At 23.4% G+C, this 24,989-nt stretch overlaps 1 protein-coding gene across 1 annotated transcript in view; it reads right to left on the reverse strand.

Annotated features, from left to right (window-relative positions):
• LOC122510969 (dystrobrevin beta) overlaps positions 1-24,989 on the reverse strand; it is a 61,775-nt gene that overhangs the window by 25,387 nt on the left and 11,399 nt on the right. Inside the window, exons 2-12 of the mRNA XM_043625935.1 lie at positions 15,372-15,536; positions 11,258-11,471; positions 7,465-7,547; positions 7,222-7,373; positions 7,007-7,115; positions 6,728-6,894; positions 6,521-6,648; positions 3,538-3,636; positions 3,374-3,455; positions 3,202-3,240; positions 2,917-3,038 (exon numbers count right to left, since the gene is read on the reverse strand). Coding sequence (XP_043481870.1) covers positions 2,917-3,038; positions 3,202-3,240; positions 3,374-3,455; positions 3,538-3,636; positions 6,521-6,648; positions 6,728-6,894; positions 7,007-7,115; positions 7,222-7,373; positions 7,465-7,547; positions 11,258-11,471; positions 15,372-15,534 — 1,358 coding nt within the window. The 5' untranslated portion in view covers positions 15,535-15,536. The remainder of the gene's footprint in view (positions 1-2,916; positions 3,039-3,201; positions 3,241-3,373; positions 3,456-3,537; positions 3,637-6,520; positions 6,649-6,727; positions 6,895-7,006; positions 7,116-7,221; positions 7,374-7,464; positions 7,548-11,257; positions 11,472-15,371; positions 15,537-24,989) is intronic.

Consider the following 24,989-nt stretch of genomic DNA (forward strand, 5'->3'; position numbering starts at 1 on the left):
TTGGTTAAGGGAGCCATAGAAAGATGGGGTGAAAAGGAACATGAGAAGTATTGGGCGAACGTTGGGGTGGGAAGGCAAGCGAAAACTCTGTTGGGGTTAGCACTCAACAAGAGGCGAGCGAGCGATCTCCTAAAACTCGATAAGATCAGAGTTAGAACCGTAGTTCGTCTACTTACGGGTCATGGGCTATTGAACTACCATCAGCATAAAATAGGCAGACAAGTTTCACCTATGTGTAGACTGTGTGGGGAAAGTAATGAAACTTCGACTCACATATTATCGGTATGCCCAGCGCTAGCTAGGATTAGACTATCCAGCTGGGGTCAAGCAATTATTAACCCTAAGCAGGTGAGCAACCTATCGATAGAAGAGATACTGGACTTCTGGAGAAGAACAGGACTCTAAGAAGTTGCTATAAACGAGCGAGCTGGAGTCTGGTACAATGGGTTTTATAACCTAGGTGCTTACTTTCCCCTTTTGAGGAAAATCCAGCTCGATCTCGGTGTTAGATTAGATTAGATTAGATTAGATTAGATTAGAAGATTTATTATTTATGAAAGTAATTTAATTATTGACAAGAATTTTATTACAAAAATTTTTAATTTTCAATAGTTGAATTTTATCGAAAAATTGTAATACAATTTTTAAGAATAATTTAAAAAAATAAATATTTGCGTATAGAATTTTATGAACAATTTTTTAATATAATTGAATTCATTTGCGAAATTTTATTAAAACTTAGTTGAAACATTAAAAATCATTAAACTGAGAAAAATAATTAAAATTTTTGAAAATAATTGAATTTTAAAACAATTTTTTAAAAATAATTAAATTTCATCGAACAATTTTATTACTTTTTTTTAAAGTAATTAAATTCTTGTGTTGAAAATTGTTATTTATAAAAATAATTGAATTTTACAATACAAAAAATTTTATTAAAATTCCTGTGACTCAATGAATTTCTGAAAACAATTCAAATATAGGTATATTTATCAAAATAATAGAATTCTTTCAAAGAAATAATTCAAAATTTATGAGGAATTCGATTAAAATTGTATATAAAAAATAATTGAAATTCTGCTATGAGTTTTACTATTTATAAAAATAATTAAATTATTGGGAAGAATTTTATAAAAAAGTTCCAAACTAAGTTCCAATTAATTTTTTTTAATTTATGCAAATTCTATTTTTAATAATTCAATTCCTGTGAAATTTTTATTATTTTAGAAAAATAATTAATAATCGTGTAGAACTTTATAAAAATTGTTTTTAAATAATTGAATTCTTTTGTGAAATTTTATTAAAATAGTAGAATATTAAAAATCATTGAATTAAGAAAAATTTTTAAAAATAATTAAAATTTTGCTATGAATTTTATTAAATTTTTTAAAAATAATTGAATTCTTGTGATGAATTTTATTAAAATTCCTGAAAATAATTGAATTTTATCGAAAAAAAATTTCTATTCATTTATAAAGATAATTGAAATGTTGAAAACGATTTTTTTTATATTCTTTTGAAAATAATTGAATTTCTGCGAAGAATTTTATTAATTTTGAAAAAAATTGAATTCTTGTATTGAATATTGTTTTTTATGAAAAATAATTAAATTTTACAATGAATTTAATAAAAATTCCTGAATATAATTGTATTTTATATTACGATATTATTGTGTTTGGATTTTTAATAATATTATTGTGATCTTATTTATTTGTCAAAATTTTTGTTTAATAATTGAATTCTTTTTGGGGAATTTTATTAAAATTTTTGAAAATAATTGAATTTTTGTGATGAATATTATTATTTAAGAAAATAATTGAATTTTGGAATGAATTTTATTAAAATTCCTGAAAATAATTGAATTTTGTCGAAAAATTTTGCTATTAATTTAGAAAGATAATTTAAATGTTGACCATTTTTTTTAGATTTTTTGTAAATAATTGAATTTCTGCGAAGAATTTTATTAATTTAAAAAATAATTGAATTCTTGTGATGAGAATTGTTACTTATGAAAATAATTGAATTTTACAATGAATTTTATAAAAATTTCTGAATGTAATTGAATTTCGGCGAAGAATTTTGCTGTCTAGAAAGATAATTGAAATGTTGACAAGAATTTTTAAAAAAAAATCTTTGAAAATAATTGAATTTCTGGAAAGAATTTTAATATTTATTAAGATAGTTGAATTCTTTCAAAGAATTGCGTTAAAATGTTTAAAATTGAAACTAATTTCAACAGAAATGAAATTAACATTTTTCAAAAAAATACTTCATTAAATGATTTATAAGTAATAACTTTATAGCAGTTCTTGAAGAATTAATTTATTTAAAAATTATTGTCAGAAAAAATTTAAGGTATTTTTTAGAATTTTTGGTAATTTCATACTTTATAAGGCAAAAAAAAAGACACTTCTTACTTTCGCTGACTTTTCCCTGAATTCTCTGATTTCCCTATAGGATAAATTGTTATAGTGATTGCTAAAAGTAGTGGGCAATGTAACGATCATGAAAAAAGTATTTATCTTGAAGTCATAAAAAAAATTGTTAAGAAACCTCAAGATTTGAAAGATCAAAAAATGTTTGAGTAACAAGAACTAATTCCCGGAGTTGGATGAATTTGTTGTCCTTTTTCTAAAACATCGCGATTATCATGATTTCTTAACAATGTGTCTGATTGATGTATATGGTGTTGTATTAGTAAAGCATTAGTCTGAAAACTACTTCACTGTGGGTGTTTGCAAATTTCTCTGTAGTGTCTTAATTTCTATTATCTATGCAATATTATCATCTATGCAACCAAGGATACATAAAGCCGAACTGAAAGTTTTTTATAACATGCGTGATTCTAGGATGGTACGATGGGATGATAACGAGGTTGAGGCTCGATATAGTGGAAATTAAACGACACAGGTATACCTTAACCTTGCAATCTCTCGCATTATTTCCTTGTTTTTCGCCTCTAATTGAGAGATCAATTCCCTTTGCGCTCTCGATGTTTCCAATGAGGAAAGATTTGCGTCCGACGGTGCTCGTCCTTGCTGAAGAAATATCAACCAATTCAAAAATCATTCAAAACTCATTCAAAAATCATTCAAAATGATTCAAAAATCATTCAAAACTCATTCAAAAATAAAAAAAAATAAATAAATAAAAAATAAAGTAAACACATAATAAAATAAACACATTTGAAATTGTACTCACCATTTGATCCACTTGTGACATTCTGGAAGCGGCACGAGGCTGTGAAGAGAATATAAATACATTAAGCGAGTTAATTGAATTAGAAGGATAAATTAAACTGTTCCCCTTTCTTTTCGGGGAAGTAGGGGGAATTCCTGTTAAAACAGAATTATGTTTATGTTAAACGACTTACAACAGTTCGTGCCTCTTGCGCCAATCGTTGGGCATATCTGGCTATTAATTTATGTTCGTCGTCCATTCTTGAACTATCCATGCTGATCAAAAAATTAGATTTATTGTTATAATACTTCTAATAGCAAAATTAAATAGTTTTCTTATAGATTTCTTTAAAATTACCTTCTTAATGTGGAACGACTGTCCATCGAACCGGCGTCGAAAGGCGCCATGAATCCTGAATCCGGAAATCCGTTATGAGATGGTAGTGGAGAAGGCGGTCTGTGAAATTCGCAAATTACGAATTTATTACTAACTTGTACAAATACGGTGGCCGAACCCGAACTCAACATTACTTATTTTTTAATTATACAGGGCTCGGATCGTCTTTAAGACTAAAAAAAATCGCTTTAGTCGCATAAATTTACAACAAAAGTCACGAAAAGTCGCATAAAATTTTCGAAAAAGTCGAAAAAAAGTCGCATGAAATCTTAGAAAAAAACGACAAGAAGAAAACACAAAATTGTAAAAAAATCACATTTCTCGACAACAGATACATTAATATCAAACAATCCGGAATAAAATTTAAATTTAAAAAATATAATAAAATTCATAGCAAAATTTTAATTAGGTATTTTTAACAATTTTTTTTAAAAACTCTCTTTAAAATGTCAATTATTTTTATAAATAATAAAATTCTTCTCCGAAATTCAATTATTTAAAAAAAATTTTAATAAAATTCATCATAAAAATTTCATTATTTTCAAAAGTTCTGATAAAATTCTTTGCAAAATTCAATTATCTTCAAAAGTACGAAAATTTTTTAAAGAAATTCAATTATGTTTATAAATATCAAAATTCTTCTGCAAAATTCAATTATTAAAAAAAAAAATCTGTTAAAAATTTCAATTATCTTTGTGAATGATAAAATTCTTCTCTAAAATTCAATTATTTGCAAATAAAAGAATTTTAATAAAATTCTTGTCAAAATTTCAATCATCTTTATAAATAATAAAAATTTATTCTAGAAATTCAATTATTTTCAAAAGTAATAAAATTCTTCGCAGAAATTTAATTATTTTCAAAAGTTCTGCCAAAATCCTTTGCAAAATTCAATTATCTTCAGAAGTAAGAAAATTCTTGGCAGAAATTAAATTATTTTCAAAAAATTTTTTTAAATTCTCCTCAAAATTTCAATTTTTTTTATAAATATCAAAATTTTTCTGCTATAATTCAATTACTTTGAAACATTTTTAAAAAAATCTGTTCAAAATTTCAATTATCTTTGAGAGTAATAAAATTCTTCTCTAAAATTCAATTATTTGCAAAAATTTTAATAAAATTCTTGTCAAAATTTAAATTATCTTTATAAATAATAAAATTCATCCTAGAAATTCATTTTTTTAAAATCTTTTTTTAAATTTCTCGTCAAAATTTTAATTATTTTCATAAATAATAAAATGCATCCTGGAAATTTAATTATTTTTAAAAGTTCTGCCAAAATTCTTTGCATAATTCAAATATCTTCAAAAGTAAAAAAATTCTTGGCAGAAATTAAATTATTTTCAAAAATTTTTTTTAAATTCTCCTCAAAATTTCAATTATCTTTGTAAATATTAAAATTCTTCTGCAAAATTCAATTACTTACTAATTTTTTATAAATTTCTTCCCAATAATTAATTTATTTTCATAAAAAATTATTAAAAATTTTCTTTTTATAAAGTCTTATAATATAAAATAATGATTTTAACACTCGATCCTCTTTAAATTATAAAACATGAAGACATCGATCGCTCCGAGTCGAAGACTCGGACTGATCGATGTCTTCATGTTTTATAACAATTTTTTATAAGTTGTTTAATTTCAAAAAGGTTTGAATTCGAATCTTTTGAAGAATTTTAATTCCTATGGAAAAATAATAATTAAATATTTATTTAAAAAAGAAGTTATTGATTTTTTCGAAAAATTTGAAAGAAATTTGCAAATAAATGTAACAGAACATTTTTTTGACTCAAATTTTTTCCTTTAAATTTAAAAAAAAAAATTTTAATTTCAGTCGTATTTTACTAAAAAAAAATTTCGAAAAAGTCGATTAGTCGCATTTTTTCACAAAAAAGTTGAAAAAAAAGATAAAGTCGGACAATCCGTGCCCTGTTATACAGAATTGAGTCAAAATTTCTGAACTGGGCCACCTAAAACAAACTTTTTAAATTTGCAATATTTCTAGATACATAATTTGTTACAGCCGGATGGTACAAAAACATTCCTAAAATTTATGCAAAATAAATTGTTAATTAATTAAATAATTAAAGTTTCAAGTGATTTTTGGAAAAGTTACGAAAAAATTCAAAAACCACAAAAATCTGTAATTATAATCTAAAGTTGAAATCCATTTTTCAATCAATGTTTATGAGAAAATTCTACTTGGATTCAATTATTTAAATACAAAAATAACAATTTATTGAATAATTGTATGTTTAATTGAATTCTCATAATTTTATCTATAAATTTTTAAATAATTGAATTCTTTTGACGAATTTTAATAAAATTTTTAAGATTTTTTTCAAGGAATTCGATTAAAATTGTATTAAAAATAATTGAAATTCTGCAATGAATTTTATTATTTATGAAAATAATTGAATTCCCGTAAAATTTTATTATTTATGAAAAATAATAATTGAATGATTGAGAAGAAATTTATAAAAAAAATTTGTAAATAATTAAATTCCTGTAAAATTTTTATTACTTTTTGAAAATAATTAAAAGTTTGTGCAGAATTTTATTAAATTTTTTGTAAAAGAATTGAATTAAGGAAAATTTTTGAAAATAATTGCATTTCGGAGAAGAATTTAATTATTTCTAAAGATAATTGAAATTTTGATGAGAATTTAAAAAAAATTTTTGAACATAATTGAATTTCTTCGAAGAATTTTATTTCTTTTAAAAATAATTGAATTTCTGTAATCATTTGTAATTTTTCTAAAATTTTCCATATTGTACAATCTACGAACTTTTCATCCTTTTTGAATTAAATTACGGACTTTACGGTCCTTTTTTCAAAAAACGGACTTTTACGGACTTGAGGCAAATTTACGGACCTAGTTCGAGCCCTGAATTATTATGGAAGTACGAATTTATTATTAACAGTAAGTGGTCAGTCACTTACACAATGTGTGATAAATCCAAAGTTTTCTCCGGCTGTTCCGGAAACCTGGGTATGTGATTCTTTCCCTTTTCGGGAACACATCGAAAGCTCTTTCTTAAAGAATGTCCGATCTGTTTACTCGGCGACTTCTAAGGGAAGAAAAACTCATTATCACTTCATTTAGAGACAAAAATTTTTGGCCAAAGAAACAAAGCATAATCAACTTACAAAACTACTGTACTCCCTTGTGTCATGATCATTATTGTGAGTACCCGAGACTTTTCCCCGCCAAAAGCAATCCTGACAGAGTTGATACGAATGACACTTTTGACACCGGTACCTAAAGCCGGTAAAATTTTCCTTGTGACATGCGTCACACATGGTTGGATGAGTCACTGAAATAATCAATTTTTTTTATTATTTTCATTATTTACCAAATAATTTTTTTGTTAAAAAAAGTCAACCGGCAAATTTATAACAATTGAAAAAATCTTTTTACAAACGTACCCGATTCAACGGCAGCGACTCGATGATAAAGTGGGAGCCAAATTAAACAATGAGGTCCTGGATCGCACATCAGTGTATCCAAGAAATCATTGACAGTGACTTTTGTATTCTGAAAGAAACAGCGATAGGTAAAAATTTATCAATTGTATCATAATCGTGGAAGAGAAAATAATATAAAAAGTATTATTTTTAATGTAAAAATAATTGATATTCACCGAAAGAAAAATCGAACTCGCTAATGATTCGGAATAACCAAAAGATGGCGATTCGTAAACGGCTGCCGGCAATGCTAAAACTTCTCTCAAATATTCATCGAATCTCCAGTGGATCATGTGACCGTTGCTGTCCGATATTTGTGAATAGATATCTAAAAATAAAAATTCGTATAAGAATCAATCTAAATAGTAAATAATCTAAGTATCATCTAAATCATCTAAATACATAAATAGAAAACTTACATCGAAATTTGTCCATCAATTTGCCGGCACATAGTGTTGCAAGTGCCACTTTGACGGAAAATACCGAAATTTTGTTGCCCTCTCTAAAAAAAGTGGAAAAAACTTTAAAGTTTTGAAAATATTTTTGTTATTATTCAGCACAAACTGTCCAGATAGCATTGCAATTTAGGACTATATCTAACTTTATTTTTATAAAATCAATCCGTAAAGATTTAATTTAAGATAATTGAACTAAATTCTTAAAAACATTTTCTACAGTTTTAGAAGACAAGATGTGCACTGCGGTCAATAATTTATATTAACTCGAGTGTATTTTAAAATTTCTTGTCAGAATAATTATTACGAACACTTTATAATAAGAACAAAAAATATATCCCAAAAAGCCTGGAGGTCTATAGGGGAGAGTGGGGCAAAGGTGCTATGCGGGGCAAAGACTTTTTTTAAAATATCTCCTTTATTTTCTGTCTATTCCAATTGGTATTAAAAATTAAGTTGCAATGCAATCAGACTAATTGATTAAAAAAAGAAAAACCTAAAAATATCAAATATTTTAAGAAATATAACAAAAAAATTGTTTTGCAAAAATAAAATGATAATTTTGCTGAACAAACTTTTATTTTTTAAAACATAAGTTTAAGTATTTAATTTTTCAAAACAGTTTCCAACAGTTTTACTGATGAATAATTTAATACGAATAGTCTGTAATGTACAGCTATTAAACTCTGTAATAATACCATTATTATTTCCGCATATTGCTCACCATCGATTAAGATAAGCACCAGAGAGTTAGATTTAACATTCAATTTATGTAATTAGATGTTACTATATGGGAACTTAAATGACAAAAACTAAGCCTGGAATTGTCAAGTCGGTAATCAAAATAGTAGAAAAAAGCATTTTATTATTTATGAAAATAATTGAATTCTTGCGAACGATTTTATTAGAATTTTTAAAAATAATTGAATTTAAAAAAAAAAATATTACTTTTAAAAATAATTGAATTCTTGTGCTGAATATTGTTGCTTACGAAAATAATTGAATTTCCCAAAGAATTTTATTAAAATGACTTAAAATAATTTAATATTCGAGAATGATTTTGTTATTTATCGACATAATTGAATTCTTTATAAGAATTACTTGTGAAAATAATCGAATTCTTGGGAAGAATTTTATTAAAATCTAAAAGAATAATTGAATTATTTAAAAAAAAAATTGAATTAAAATTTTATTAAAATGATTGATTTCTTTCGAACAATTTATTAAAATATTTGAAAATAATTGAATTCCTGAGAAACTTTTATTATTCATGAAAAGAATTGAATTCTTACGAAGATTTTCAAACAAAAATTTTAAATAATTGAATTCTGTTTGGAAATTTTATGAAAATATTAAATATTAAAAATCATTTAATTGCGAAAAGTTTTTAAAAATAATTAAATTTTACAAAGAATTCTATTAAAATTTTTGACGTAAATAATTGAATACTGGGAAAGAATTTAATTAAAATCTAAAAGAATAATTGAATTATTTCAAAAAAATTTAATTAAAATTGTATTTAAAATAATTTGAATTCCTGTGGAAAATTCTAATATTTTCGTAAATAATTGAATTCTTCCAAAGAATTTAAAAAAAAAATTTTTTTTAAATAATTGATTTTTTCGAGGAAGTGAAATTAAATTTTTAAGAATAATTACATTTTTTGAGCAATATTCCTGTAAAATTGTATTTAAAATAATTGAAATCCTGCAATGAATTTTATTATTTTTGAAAATAATTGAATAGTTGCTAAGAATTTTATAAAAATTTTTAATAATAATTGAATTCCTGAAAAGAATTTTATTATTTATGAAAATAATTGAATTATTGCGGAAAATTTTATTAAAATGTTTAAAAAGAACTGAACTTCTGTGAAAAATTTAGTTATTTTTAAAAATAAATTGAATTCTTCATAAGAATTTTATAAACATTGTTTTATATAATAATTAATGTTTTCGAAATATAATAAATATTATGAAAATTTTATTTTAAATAATTGAATTCTTGTGGAAAACTTTATTCGTGAAAATAATTGAATTTTTCAATTAATTAATTTAAAATAGTATAAAAAATAATTGAAATTCTTCGATGAGTTTTATTATTTATGAAAGAAATTGAATTTTGCAAAGAATTTTCTTAAAATACCCCAAAATAATTGAATTTTCGGTAATAATTTTGTCATTTATCGACATAATTGAAGTTTTACGAAAAATTATTTATGTAAATAATTTAATTCTTGGGAAGAATGCTATTAAAATTTTTGAGAATAATTGAATTCCTTAAAAGCATTTTATTATTTCTGGAAATAATTGAATTCTTGCTAACGATTTTATTGGAATTTTTTAAAATAATTGAATTTCCAAGAAGAAATTTATTACTTTTAAAAAGAATTGAATTCTTGTGATTAATATTGTTATTTATGTAAATAATTGATTTCTTGGGAAGAATTGTATTTCTTTAATGTATTAAAATTCTTTCAAACAATTTTATTAAAATATTTGAAAATAATTGAATTTCTGTAAAAAATTTTGATACTTTTGTAAATAATTGATTTCTTACAAAGAATAAAAAAAAACATTTTTTTTTTTAATAATTGATTTTTTCGAGGAATTGAAATTAAGTTTTTAAGAATTATTACAATTTTTTTTTGCAATTCTTGTGAAATTGTATTAAAAATAATTGAAATCCTGCTATGAATTTTATTATTTATGAAAATAATTGAATTATTGCGAAAAATTTTATTAAAATGTTTAAAAAGAATTGAATGTCTGTGAAAAATTTGGTTATTTTTGAAAATAATTGAATTCTTGCGTAAAACTTTATTTGTAAAAGTAATTGAATTTTTCAATTAATTAATTTCAAATAGTATTAAAAATAATTGAAATTCTTCGATGAGTTTTATTATTTATGAGAATAATTGAATTCTTACTTAGAATTTTATCAAAAATTTTTTTAAAAATTTGAATTTCCATGAAAAATGTTATTATTAGTGAAAGTAATTGAATTATTGTGAAGAATTGTATAAAATTTTTTTTTAAATTTGAATTTCTATGAAAAATGTTATTACTAATGAAAGTAATTGAATTATTGTGAAGAATTGTATAAAAATTTTGTTAAATAATTGATTTTTTCGAAATTTTTATGAAAATTATATTCAAAATTAATTTAATTCCTGTGGAAATTTTATTATTTAAAAAAAAAATTGAATTTTGGATCAATTTTATTAATTTTTTTAAAATAATTGAATTCTTTTCCGAAATTTTATGCAAATACTAGATATTTAAAATAATTGAATTTGCGAATATTTTTTTTGAAAATATATTTTTTTTGAAAATAATTAAATCGTTTCAAAGTATTTGATTATAATTTTTGAGAATAGTATTTTGATTTCTAGTATTAGCGATTTTAAAGTAGTGGAAATTCTCAAAAAAAAAACATAAATAGTAGCTTTTAGTTAATTAAACAATTAATTGGAAACTTGGAGCGAAAAATATCAATTTTTCGAGCAACTTCTTGCAAGAGTTTAAATTGAAATTTGAACTCCCATGAGTTCTAAAGTTTCATTAATGAACTGATCCTCAAATGGTTAAACATATATTCTAACAAGGTATCATGCTATCTGGACAGTTAATACCAATTATAAAGAATATTATTCTCCGTATAAAGAACAGTATTCATGTAAAAATAAAAATGTAGGTGTTAAAATTGCCATACAAAGAAAATGTATAAAGAAGGAAAAGAAAAAAGATATCCCTACCCACTGTACGCCGCTATCAGCCAATTCATAAGTAAGGCCGTTGTTGTGTCAACTTTAGCTTGTTGTGCAACTGGAACTCTTTTATTTAAAGCATGAAATAAGGAAGACAAAAGTGTTTCAAGTCTTGATACACCAAGTGAACTCGACGGCTCCAACGTATTGAGACCATTTTCCCTGAATGCCTCAATCACATTCCAAATGTCAACATTATGCACTGGAAATTCAAAATTACAAAAAATTAAAAATCATACAATAAATTTCTATTTTTTTGGTAAAATAACTTTTTTTTATATCTCTAAATTCTAATTGGTGTTAATTAAAAACCCATTCATGAAGAAATATATGTATTTTAGCTTGTTAACAAAAAATAGTTCTCGAGAACGAAGTATGCTGTTGACCCCACTGGTACTCTTTAAATTGAAGAGATACACGTCAGAAGAGAAAAAAAAAATTACAAACAATTGGCGAGTGCCATCTGGCACAGAATATTATTGGGTCAGAATATTTTTTATATCCAATTCTGCTTTTTAAGAGGAATGCAACTACTTTGGAATTTAATTCTTTTCTTTATTGCAGTATTTTTTGAAACCTAAAAAGAAAACTAAAAAGTATGTAATTATATTGGATCAAGATTTTATTGTTTGTTTTTTGTTAATAAGAAATCATTTTTTCAAGAAAATTTGTTTTCTATTAAAGCATTAAAGTTCTATTAAGCATGTATTAAGCATTAAAGAATTGTGACAGAAAGAATAATTTATATAAAAACTAAAAATTTGGAGCTAATTTTATTTCTACTTTCAACGATAAAAAAAATATTAAACAGAAAAAATCTACTTTTTTTGCAGCAAGTAAATTGAAACTTTAATGCATTTCTCTCAAGATGACATTTTTAAAGACGGTGACGTCGATTACTGGAAAATCATTAAACCGATATACTTGAAATTTAGTTTGCTTCATTGACACATTATAAATATAGTTCCCAATCGAAGGACTCCTTTTCTTTTGTATTTCTGCATTTCAGATAAACTATTCGGAATTCTGGTTACAGGACTTCATGTTTTTCCCGAAAGCATCATGTCACTTTAATGATTTTTTTTATTTTTGTAACAATGTTTTATTAGCTGTATTATATAGGTAACTTAATTGCTATTATATGGATAGAAATTATTGTCACCTAACACAGTAGCTAATTTTTTTTGTTGCAATAAATTACACTGTCACACAAAAAAAATTGATGTTCTGAGTTTTTGATCAGATTATTTCTATTTTATGTGTTTGGGGTCAAAGAAGCCGAATGTGAAGTCCATTTAACCCCATCATGTCAGGGTTTTGAGATCATAAAAAAACCCAGAATTTGACCCCAAAATTTTGAAATAAAGAAAAATTCTGATCTTTATGTCTTACAATGACTTCTTTATGTTTTTGGGGTAGCTAAAGCCGAATCTGAAGACTTTTTACCCCAGCATGTTAGAGTTTTGACAAAACTTTGAAAAAACCCCAAAATTTTGAAATTCTCATTTCTAAGTCTTACCATGACTACTTTCGGGCATCACAGTACCTTTAAAAAAAAATAAAAAAAAAAGGTGAAATGGGGAATTTTTATCCTCAAAAAAGGGACAAAAAGGGGACAAAAATTTATTTGTTTATACAACTGGCGTATATAATTAAAATTTTTTATCGTATAGATTCTATAAAATTTTTTAAAAATGATTCGATTTCAATCAGGGTTGCCACAAAAATTAAATTTTGTTATTCCCTGATTTCCAGACAAAATCGATTATTTAAATACAAAAGTAATTAATTTAATGAATAATTGAATATAAAAAAAATTAGAATTAATTAAAATTTAATTCTTATAAAGAATTCTATCAACAAATTTTTAAATAATTGAATTATTTTGACGAATTCAAATTAAATTTTTATAAGAATAATTACATTTTTTGAGGTATTCGATTAAAATTGTACTAAAAATAATTGAAATTCTGCAATGAGTTTTTTTATTTTTGAAAATAATTGAATTATAGTTATAGCCAATAAATTTATTTAAAAATTGGGAAATAATAGAATTCCTGTGAAATATTTATTATTTATGAAAATAAACTTAAACGTTTGCGTAGAATTAAAAAAATTTTTTTTTTTAAATAATCGAATTCTTTTGACGAATTTTAATACAACTTTTTAGAATAATTGCATTTTTCGACGAATTCGATTCAAATTGTATTAAAAATAATTGTAATTCTGCAATGAGTTTAAAAAAATTTGTCTTTTTCTAAAAAATTTATGCAAATTCTATTTCTAATAATTAAATACTTGTGAAATTTTCATTATTTTAGAAAATAATGAAAATAATGGAATATTCGTGTAAAACATTGTCAAAATTGTTTTTAAATAATTGAATTATTTTGGGAAATTTTATTAAAATAATTATTGAAAAAAGAAAAATTTCTGAAAATAATTGAAATTTTGCAATGAATTTTATTAACATTTTTGGAAATAATTGAATTTGATTATTTTTGAAAAGAATTGAATTTTTGTGATAAATATTGTTACTTATAAAAATAATTGACTTTTTGAGGATGATTTTATTATTTATGAAAATAATTAAATTCCTGATAAAATTTTTCAAATATTTTAAAAGTAGGTAATTGAATTACTGCGAAAAATTTTAAGGCAAATTTAAAAAATTTGATTTTTTTTTAAATTTATGCAAATTCTATTTTAAATAATTGAATTCCTGTCAAATTTATATTTTATTGAAAAGTAATTGATAATGTTCTTGTAAAATATTATTTTGTAAAATATTATCAAAATTTTTGTTGATGAATAATTAAATTTTTTGGGGAAATTTATGGCATTTAGAAAATTTTTTTGAAAATAATTGAATTTTGGAGATGAATTTTATTTTTTATAAAAATAATTAAAATTTTGATAAGAATTTTATGAAAATATTTTTAAAAAATTGAATTTCGGAGAAGAATTTTATTATTTATAGATAAAGATAATTGAATTTTCGCCAAGATGTTTATTAGCATTTTTGAAGATAATTGAATTTTTGCCAAGAATTTCATTAATATTTTTGAAAATAATTGAATTTTTGCCAAGATTTTTATTAGTTTTGAAGATAATTGAATTTTTGCAATTATTTGAAAGTTCTCCAAAATTTAAGTTTTTTTTTAGTGTTTTTAACTAAAATTCCTCTATGAATTCATTATTTTTAAATTTTAATATATTAATTAAAAAAATATTTAAAAAATTAACTAATTTCAGAAAAATTTAAGTTTTTTAAAATTTCTAATTAAATTCATTCAAAATTGAAATTTTTACATCATTCAAATTGAAACTTTTTGAAGTTCATCTGTTTATGAAGATTGTAAACGCAACTCTTTCAAAATTCAATTTATTAATGATGAATTATTTAAGTAAAATTATTCATTAAATAATTTTAGTTCTTCAAAAATTAACTTATTTAAAAAAGAAATTATTGTCAGAAATGGAAAAAGTTCAAGGTTTTTTATCAGAATTTTTTTTTCTAGAAAAACTATTAATAACTGTTCCAGTCGTTGGCACTGTCTTGAAAAGTTGGCACCCCCTTTTTTTCTTTAAATAACAAAAAATATTAAGGAATATACTTGATTTTTTAAAAAATGCTCCAAATTTTAATAATCATATCCAAAACATAATAGTTTTTAGTTATTTTATGCTTATTTTAAAACCTTGACGTGATGGGGTTAATTCGGCTTTACTGGCACCAAGAACATAAAACAGTCATGGTAAGACTTAGAGATAAGAACTTTACTTAATTTAAAAATTGTTGGGTCAAATTTTGGATTTTTTGAGGTTATCCCAAAACCCTGATGTGATAGGGTTAAATTGACTTCAGATTCGGCTTCAGCAACCCCAAAAACATAATAAAGACATGGTCTCATCAAAAGCTCAGAACATTAATTTTTTTTTTGTGTGCCATTGTTATCAGTTGCCAAAACTATAAAAATTAAGCTATACTCGCATATAATAGTAAACTTATTCTTCATTAGATCATATCGAACCCTTTTATAATAATTAAACAGAAAGAGTAAATAAAATACAATAATTTTTTTCCATTTTCGAAACTTACTATGAACCTTCTTCTGGATAAACCTGAGTTTGCAGGCGGTACGATAAGAAGCAAAGCGTATGCTGTCAAAATTTTGTTGTCGTATCTCCTGCAACAGTTGCAGTCGACTTGCTTCACCGCTGCTGTTGCTGCCGGAAGAGCCAATAGCCCCGTCTTCAGCCATTTCTAGAGAAACACAATAAAAATCATTTTATTATCGCATGCAATAAAACTCAACTCGTTTTATATATAAAATGCCTTTTGGAATGTTAACATTTAACATGTTGTGCTTATATATATATATATATATATATATATATATTTCTATATATACATAAAGAAGATGTAATCTTTATAGTAGCACTGCGGGAAAATGGAAAAACTTTGTTGAAGCTTTTCCCAAGCTGGTTGAATATTCACGAAAACCCTGAGTCGTTCGTTATACAGCGGAAAATGTGGCTTCTTCCACCTACCACAAGAAAATGCAAGAAATCAATATCTACATGGTGGAAGTTAGCCCGGCCAGATATTATAGCAAAAGGGGAACCATTTCATTTAGTTTTCAGAAGATTTTAGAAAATCGTTTTAGAAGAATTTTCGAAACGTTTATTTTCTGATTATGCTATTGAAAAACAGTTGATATTCTTGTACGGTAATATTACCGAAAACCATCCTATGCGAGTTTTTCTACTTTTCCATATTATCCAAAACTAAAATTTTTTATAAATTTCTTTATTTTAATTATTATAATTATAATTATATTTTATTAACTACTTAGGTATTTTATTTATTTATTTATTACAAATTTAACGGGTTATACCCTTAATTTTAATAAATTATTTTATTTGTAATTATTACAATTTTATTATAATACTAAATTAGTGCTTAACGTTCTAGATGATTTTATTCAAATTGTATAGAAAATTAATAATACGAATACATTCGACAAGTGGTTTTTAATAAAAAGCTCCAACGTTTCGGAATCAAAATTATTTCCTCATCAGGGAATCTATGAAAAATAATATAGTCAATATGAGGAAATAAAAATTTATAATATATACAAAAAAAAATTAATAAATTAAATAATAAATTAAAAACAATAAAATTTATAAAGTTTATAATATAAATAATAAAGATCTTAAACTTTTTTGTTTGGCCTAATGGCTTTAGCCTATTTGGCTTTAGCCATTAGGCCAAACAAAAAAGTTTAAGATCTTTATTATTTAAATTATATGGCTTTCTACAAAACTTTATCTCAAAATTTGTAATAATTATCAAAGAATATCATTTATTATAAATAACTTATAACTTATTAGTCATAAGAATGAAAATAATAAAAAAAATAAATAATTTGCAAATAGCCAATTACAAAAAATTGTAAATAATTAAAAATTATAAATGAATAAGAAATATAATGTATAACTTTTAAATTATATAAAATAAAAAATATACTAGAATAGTGCATAACATTATTTTAAAAAATTTATATTGGGCTTAATACAGTTTTTGAGCTTCGTACCCGATAATTAATTTTAAAAAAGTTGCAAAAAGTAGCTTAAAGATAGAAAAAAAGTAATAAAAAATTAGCTATCGAAAAATTAAACTTGAAGACTCAATTTTTTTATAATTTCTTAATTACGCATTCAAAAATAGTATAATTTTTTAAAAATAAATATTTAAATACGTATTTATTTTTTCTAGAGGTCTTATACCTAGACACACTCCCCTATAAATTTTGATTTTTAAGGAAAAAAACAGTCTTAACTTACTTAAAGGTTTTTTTGGGGTCACTGATTACGAATTAGAAGTCAGATTTTAAAAAGTCAAAATGGCGGATCCAATATGGCGGACGAAAAATATTAAAAATCTATAACGGTTTTGCTTCAGTTTAAATTGCGTATAAAAATCATATAAAATATGGTCTTAAGGGTTTTTTTTTGTTAAAATAGGTCTTAAATCGACTAATCGCTTTAGTCGATTAAAATTAAAAATAAAAAAAAAAATTAAAAAATACAAAAAAAGTCGAAAAATACGTTTATTTAATTCAGTGTTGTAAAAAAAATTTCATTTTGTATTTCCCTGACACTTCACTGATTTCTAAATTCAATTAGGTACAAAACTCGAATAATTTTGATAAATAAATATTTAAATACTTATAACTTCTGAAATTGATTAATTTCTAAAAATTACAAGTATAACCCTTCCAAAATGCAATTATTTTCTACAATTTTGAACTAAACTTCATCTCTAAATCAATTATTATATCTATATATTAATTTTTAATAATTTTCCGAAAGTTCTTCGAGAATTTAATTATTTTAATACAAAAATTCAATTTTTTTGTAATAATTAAAAGTGTCCACTTCACTTTTTAAAATATTAAGGTAGAATATTTTCAAAAATTTTAATAAAAAAATTCTTAAAATTAATTTTTTAAAAGTATTTTCCCAAATAATTTTTGAAAGACAATATTTTTACAATTACAAATGACATACAATTGAAAAATGTCCAAAAAATTAAATTTAGTAAAATCTTTGAAAAATAATTTAAATTTGATAAAATCATTTCAAAATAATTGAGTTTTTAAAAAATATAAAAAAAAATAATCAAATTTTTGAAGAATTTTAATTAAAAATGATTTGTCCGAAATTTTAATAAGTTTATAAAAGTAAATTTAAATAATTTTAATTTACATTGTTCGAAGGTAATTAAATCTTAAAAAATTATGATAAAACAATTTGAAGAATTAGGTTCTTATAAAAAGTGTAATGTAACTTTTCGAAAATAATTGAATTTCTAAAAGGAAATTTTTGTATACTTTAAACAAAACTTAATAATTTTTGAAGAATTTTATATTGAAAATAATTGAATTTTAAAAAATTAGAATGAAAAAATTCTGAGAATTAGTTTATTCATAAATATTTTAATATTATTTTTATAATTTAATTTTCATTAATTTTCATTTTTATTAAATTTACACTCGAAGATTTTTCATTAAAATTTTTGAGAATTCAATTATTTCCTAAATTTTCAATTAAAATTTTTTAAAAGTTATTTTTTTTCAAAAATTGTGATAAAATACGTGAACAAAATGATTTATTTTCAATTAAATTTTACAAAATTTCAATTATTCAAAATCTTTTCAATTGTATAATTACCTTCTGGTTTGTTTACATTTCACAACTTGGACATACCCTTAATAAATTTTTTTAAATAATTGAATTCTTTCAAAGAATTTTATTAAAATTTTTAAAAATATTTGCATTTTTTGCGAAGAATTTTATAAATATTTTTTTTTAAATTATTCAATTCTTTTGGGAAATTTTTTATTAAAATATTGAAAATTCATTGAATTACGAAAAATTTGTGAAAATAATTAAATCGTTTTAATGAATTTTATTAAAATTTGTTGAATTTTTTCCAATAACTTTATTAAAATTTTTTTAAATAATTTTTTTTGTTTCAACTGTTAACAAATTTAAAGTAGTGTAAATTCTCAAATATGGAAAAAAGAGTTGCTTTTAGTGTAACAAATAAAAAATTGTATCCAAATAGTAGCAAATGGTGAAAAAATTAGTAAATAGTAGGTTTTAGTAGATGAGTGCGAAGCCTGCGAGAGTCTATAATATTAGATTTTCAAAATTCAAAATCGCGGATCCAATATGGCAGGTTTTTTTCCTACTTCTTACTCGTAGATTTTGAAGGTCACGAAATTAAGAAATTTGTCATCAGATGCTTAAAATTTATGAAAGTAGATCAAATATGACAATAAAATTGTAAATAAATGAAATAAGTGAAATAAATAAAATAAATAAAATAAACAAAATAAATAAAAATAAAAGAGTGGTTGTTACTTGGAGTGAAATTACGAAATTTAAATGACATATTAATACCTCCCTTTACAAATGGCATATTTACAATCAATTTTTCATGATGTCTAAAAGTACAAAATGCACCGAGATCTGAAATCCTCAATGATGGTCTTTATATATGTATGTATATATCTTTCAAATGTCTAGAGAGAGAGAGAGAGAGAGAGAGAGAAACGTCAAAACTTTGGTAATAATTGCGAGTCACGTTATATAGTTACTCGAAAGTTATTCCATTTACTACCTGTGAATTGCCAGTAAATTCTACTTGGGCTTAATTTACTACAAGCATCCTTCTCTCCTCCTTCTTCTTCTCTCATTCTGACAGGTGCAGAATGCTGATTAACTATAATTCCGATTTCTAAACACGCGTTTGGCAAAATTAAAAAGATTCTCCTTTTTTTATTAAAAAAGTTTCTACAACTTTTTCGCAATTTTCAAAAAAGTTTTCTTTCACTAAATTAATAATGCTAATGAGGCATCAGTTCACCGGTGCGTGTCGTTTCTGTGCGTACATTCCTTTGCGATAATTTAAAAGCTTTGGAATAAATTTTAAGTATTAAAAGAAGGGTGTTATTTTAAAATTTTTAGTCATCAAACTTTAAATCATTTTTCTGAAAGTTATTTTTCTTATTTCTGTTTTGATTTTATAGCAATATTATGATATATCGTCTATAATAGTGTGTGTGCCATTTATTCTGAAAAGCATCGCGAACAGGAAATTCGAAAATGGGGAGGGAAAACTGTGCCCTCTGTAATTTCATGACATATGCAACATCAAAGCTGAGACTTTGAATTCACTTTTAGCTTTGAATCTCGAGAGAGCAATGCGAAAGTTTACGTGATAGGTGTAGAACTTTTAAGTTAAGTGTACATACATATATATGTTTACTCTTTTACAAAAAAAATTGCGTTTACCCTTGTTTCAAACATTCAGTAAATTAAAATAACGTAAAATTTAAAAAATATAACAAACTTAAAATTAAGTCTAAAATTTATTTATTTATTAAATAAATTTATTATAAAGCGAAAATAGTGCCAAAAGTGACCATCAGAAAAAAAAATATTTTTTTATTACTAAACTAATAATTGGGGGAAAAAAATGTATTTTCTCTTGTAAATAATATTACTCTTGATATTGATTTTCTTTCCTTATTCTTATAAATAATGAGATGAAAGATTATTAAGTTTAAGATTATTGAGCTTAAAGTAAGAGGGTGGGAGGGAGAAAAAGAAATGAGAGAATCATTAGACTGTAAAAGAGTCAACTTGAATGGTTCACTTTACCAGCAATTAAAATTCAAAGCAAAGAAAAAGCGTGATCCGCTTGCATTTTAAACAAAACCTTCTATTGCCATTAATTCCTTTCGTGACGAGCTTCGAAAGCCTTAATCACAATGAACTATATATCAGAGTCGATAATTCAACTGCTACCTGTTGATTATACTTTTTCTGACGCTTTTCTTTTTTAGTACAATCGCCTTTGTAATTTATATATATATATATATATATATATATATATATAATTAAGTTTAAGTTCATAATTATTATTTATATATTCGGACACAGTCTTCTTCTCACTATTTTTCAGTCGGCCATTTTGGATCCCCCATTTTGAATTTTGAAATTCTGGCTTTAGATTCGTATTCATCGAATTCTAAAAACCTTAGATTACAAAATTTATTTTTCACATGATATTTTTGATGCAAGTGGCTCAACTTATCCTACATGAGTCAGGGATTTTTATTAAAAGTACTGGAAAAAATTAAATGTTTAGAATTTATAAGAAAATTTTGAATTTTTGTCTTTGTTTGCCTCAAAAACTATAAAATTGCTACGAATTTTTAAAAAAACCTTAAATTTCTTCTATTTCTGACAATAATTTATTTTATTAATAAATAAAAGAAAAAAAATCGAAGAACTGCCATAAAGTTATTATTCATAATTTAATGAAGTATTTTTCCAAAAAAATAAAACTTTTACAGAAATTCAATTATTTAAAATAGATTTTGAATAAATTTTTCCGAAAAAATCAAATGTTTTAAAATTTGTCATTAAATTCTTCTCATCAGTAATTCAATTATTTTCCTACTCTTTTCTGGGATTTAATTATTTTCATAAATAAGATAATCATTCAGTGGAAGTAAATTATTTTCATACATAAAAATATTCATCACAAGAATTCAATTATTTTAAAAAATTTTTCTTAATTCAATAATTTGTATTTCTATTGTTTTTAAAAAATTTCCTAAAAGAATTCAATCATTGAAAAACAATTTTGATAAAGTTCTACACGAATATTCAATTATTTTCTAAAATAATGAAAATTGCGCAGGAATTCAATTATTTTTTATAAATATAATAAAGTTCCTTGCAGAATTTCAATTTTTTTTATACAATTTCAATAGAATTCCCCGAAAAACTTAACAAATTTTGAATTATTTCTTTGAAAGAATTCAACTATTTTTATAAATAAATTAGAATTCTTTTCAGAAATTCAATTATTTCCTGGAATATTAATCAAATTCTTTGCAAAATTCAATTATTTCTATAAACAACAATTTTTATCCCAAGAATTCAATTACTTTCACAAAAGTAATAAAATTCTTCGTAGAAATTCAATCTAGATTCAAAAATTCAGAAAATTTCTGAATTTCTCGTCAATATTTCAATTATCTTTATAAATACTGACAAAATTCTTCTCCAAAATTCAATTATTTTCAAAAATTTTTCTCAATTCAATGATTTTCAGTGTATCAACTATATTTTAATGAAATTTCGCAAATGAATTCAATTATTAAAAAAAATTATTCATAAAATTCTACTAAATATTTATTTATTTTCTAATATAATGAAAATTTCACAGGAATTCAATTATTTTCATAAATAATAAAGCTCCTTGCAGAATTTTTAATATTTTTTATTTAATTTCAGTCGAATTTCTCGAAAAGTGTATTTATTCTAAGAAATTTTTTAAAAATTCGTCGAAAGAATTCAATTATTTAAAAATTTGTTCATAAAATTATGTTTAAGAATTTATTTTTAAGAAACATTCAATTATTCAATAAATGATTTATGTTTGTATTTAAATAATTGAATTCTCGTGGAATTATCGAATAAAAATTGATTTAAAAATTAATTGCAGTTAAAGTTTTATATAATAATTGAATTTTGGAGAAGTTAATAATAATTGCAATTTTTAGAAATAATAATTGAATTTTGTAAGGATTTCAAATTAAAATCTTTGAAAATTTGAATTTTTCATAATTTTAATTAAAAATTCTGTGGAACTTATTTTTTTGAAAAAGCTGAATCCAAATTTTTAAAAATTATTTCAAGTTTTTATTTTCTAATAAAAACTTTTTTTTCTAATATAAATTAATATTTTTGAATACTTGAAATTCCATGTAAAACTGAATTGTAAACAAATATATTTAAAAATTCTCAAAGAAGAACTTAATAAAAAAATTATTAAAAATATTTGATTTAAAGAAGAAATATTTAACAATTGTAGAAAATAATAATTCGATGAAAATATATTTGAAGAAGTTACAGTGACAATATTCTTATATTAGGTATAATATAAAATAATGATTTTATCACTCGGTCACCTTTAATTTCAAAAGGTTTGAATTAGAAATTTTTTAAATCTTACTTCCCATAGAAAAATAATAATGATTAAATATTTATTTAAAAGAAGAAGTTAAGAAGTTATTGACGTTTTCGAATGATTTTACAATTAAGTAAAATATGAATAATGATAATTTTATAATTAAATAAAATAGAACATTTTTTTGAGTATCTAATCATTTTTAGAGTGAATCAGAATATTCTTTAGGGTCATGAAAAAAAATCAAAATTTTGTCTGGAAATCAGGGAAAAATAAAATTTGTATGGCAACTCTGATGATTTAATTTGGTTAAAAAAATTTCCTTTTTGAATTTTCGCATTATTTTTCCTATTTTTAAAAAATTAAAAAACATAGCATCTGTATAGGTATGGCACTAATTTTTAAATCGGTCCATTAAAATTTTCGATATCTTCATTCACTTCATTCTACAAGATTCTGTGACCCGAAAACTAAACCCGGCTTAACCTATACCCCACTCTCTCCTATGTATAATTAAAATTAAATCCAGATACTTCGCGGGTAGAAAAGTAGACAATATAAATTGCACAACTTGAACGGAAAAGGATGGTAAAAAAATTATGCATTTTTTTTTTTTTTGAAAAATATTAAGTTTTATAAGCAGGGAAAAGTAGTACCCCAAATGGAAACTGTATAGACAAAGGCAAATTCTTGTCAAACAAAATTCTTGTCAGACAAAATTCTTTTCTGACAAAAGGAATCAAAAGTAAAGAGAGGTACAATATTGTTGCAATCAGGATATAAACCACATAAAATATTAAATGTATTTAAATTCAAGACGTTTTACTGCGAGTATTGGTAAACACCAAACATGAAATGGAAAAGAAAAAAAAATTTCTTGTTGACTTTTCCTATGTAAAATCAATGAATAGCAATTAATTTTGGAGGCGCATGATCCAATAATGGGAGGCTGTACACAGCACACGAATGCATCGAATTGAAATGTGCTTTGTCAGATAATTACATTTTCAGCCACAAGAGATGGAAATTAACTTATCAACATGATCAGAGATTTCAATATAAGACTCGATTGCTTTCAACTTTTAATCATATTATAAAAAGAATGTTCAATTTTCTTTCAATTTCTATTAAACGGAACAAGGAAATTTAAAGTTAAAGTACAAGTTTTATGATAAATCTGTGCATACATAAATAAGCTGCTTGATCTTATGCTTTCCACTTTGAGAGAATAGAAAAAAATATAAAAGTTATGTCTGGACTTTAAAAATTTTAATTTAATAAATTGTTTTCAAGCTTGGATTTTTATTTATTTATTTATTTAAGTAGTAAACGGGACTGTGCCCTTTCGTACAAAGTACTCTTAATACTAATTTTATTGCACTAAGCAAAATTACTAAATATTATCAAAAATGAAACATAAGTAGCTGAACTTAAAATAGTGAACTACATATCTCTAAAAACAAGCTGACGCAAAAGTGTGTGAAATCTCATAGAGTTACGATCAAAAAAATCAATATCATTATAAACATCATTTGCTTCTCTACAAAGCCTGGTCATCAAAGAATGATTTCCATAATTCGTTCTATGAAATGGAACAGAGAATAAAGAAAAATACCTAGAAGGTCTTAGTGGCACACGTAAATTAATTAGTGATATAAGTGACTGACAATTAAAGAATCCATTAAATAATTTATATAAAAATGATAAATCAATATATAGGAATCTTAAAGAAACCCTTGGTATATTGAGCACAGAACGCAAGCTGCAGTAATCATGAGCATGAAAATCAAATGGTATGTGAAGTTGACGCGCAATGAAACGAAGAAACCTATTCTGAATGCGTTCAAATCTTATAATATTATATGTGTAATATGGCACCCAAATGACTATAGCATACTCTACTATTGATCTGATCAATGAAAAATACAAAGTTTTTAACGCTGATAGATTATGAAAAGCAGATGCATTTCTCATTACAAATCCCAGAGATTTTAAAGATTTAGAGATAACTTCGGAGATATGTTCATTATAATTGAGATCTTTACCAATCAAAACCCCCAAGTCTCGAACCTGAGTCACTCTATTTAATTCACTTGAACCCACAGTATAACTATATACAAATGTGATTTTCCTCGCAAATGAGATTACTACACTCTTATC

This window comes from Leptopilina heterotoma, unplaced genomic scaffold (genome assembly GCF_015476425.1).
Source record: "Leptopilina heterotoma isolate Lh14 unplaced genomic scaffold, ASM1547642v1 Lhet_78, whole genome shotgun sequence".
NCBI classification, from domain to species: Eukaryota; Metazoa; Arthropoda; class Insecta; order Hymenoptera; family Figitidae; genus Leptopilina; species Leptopilina heterotoma.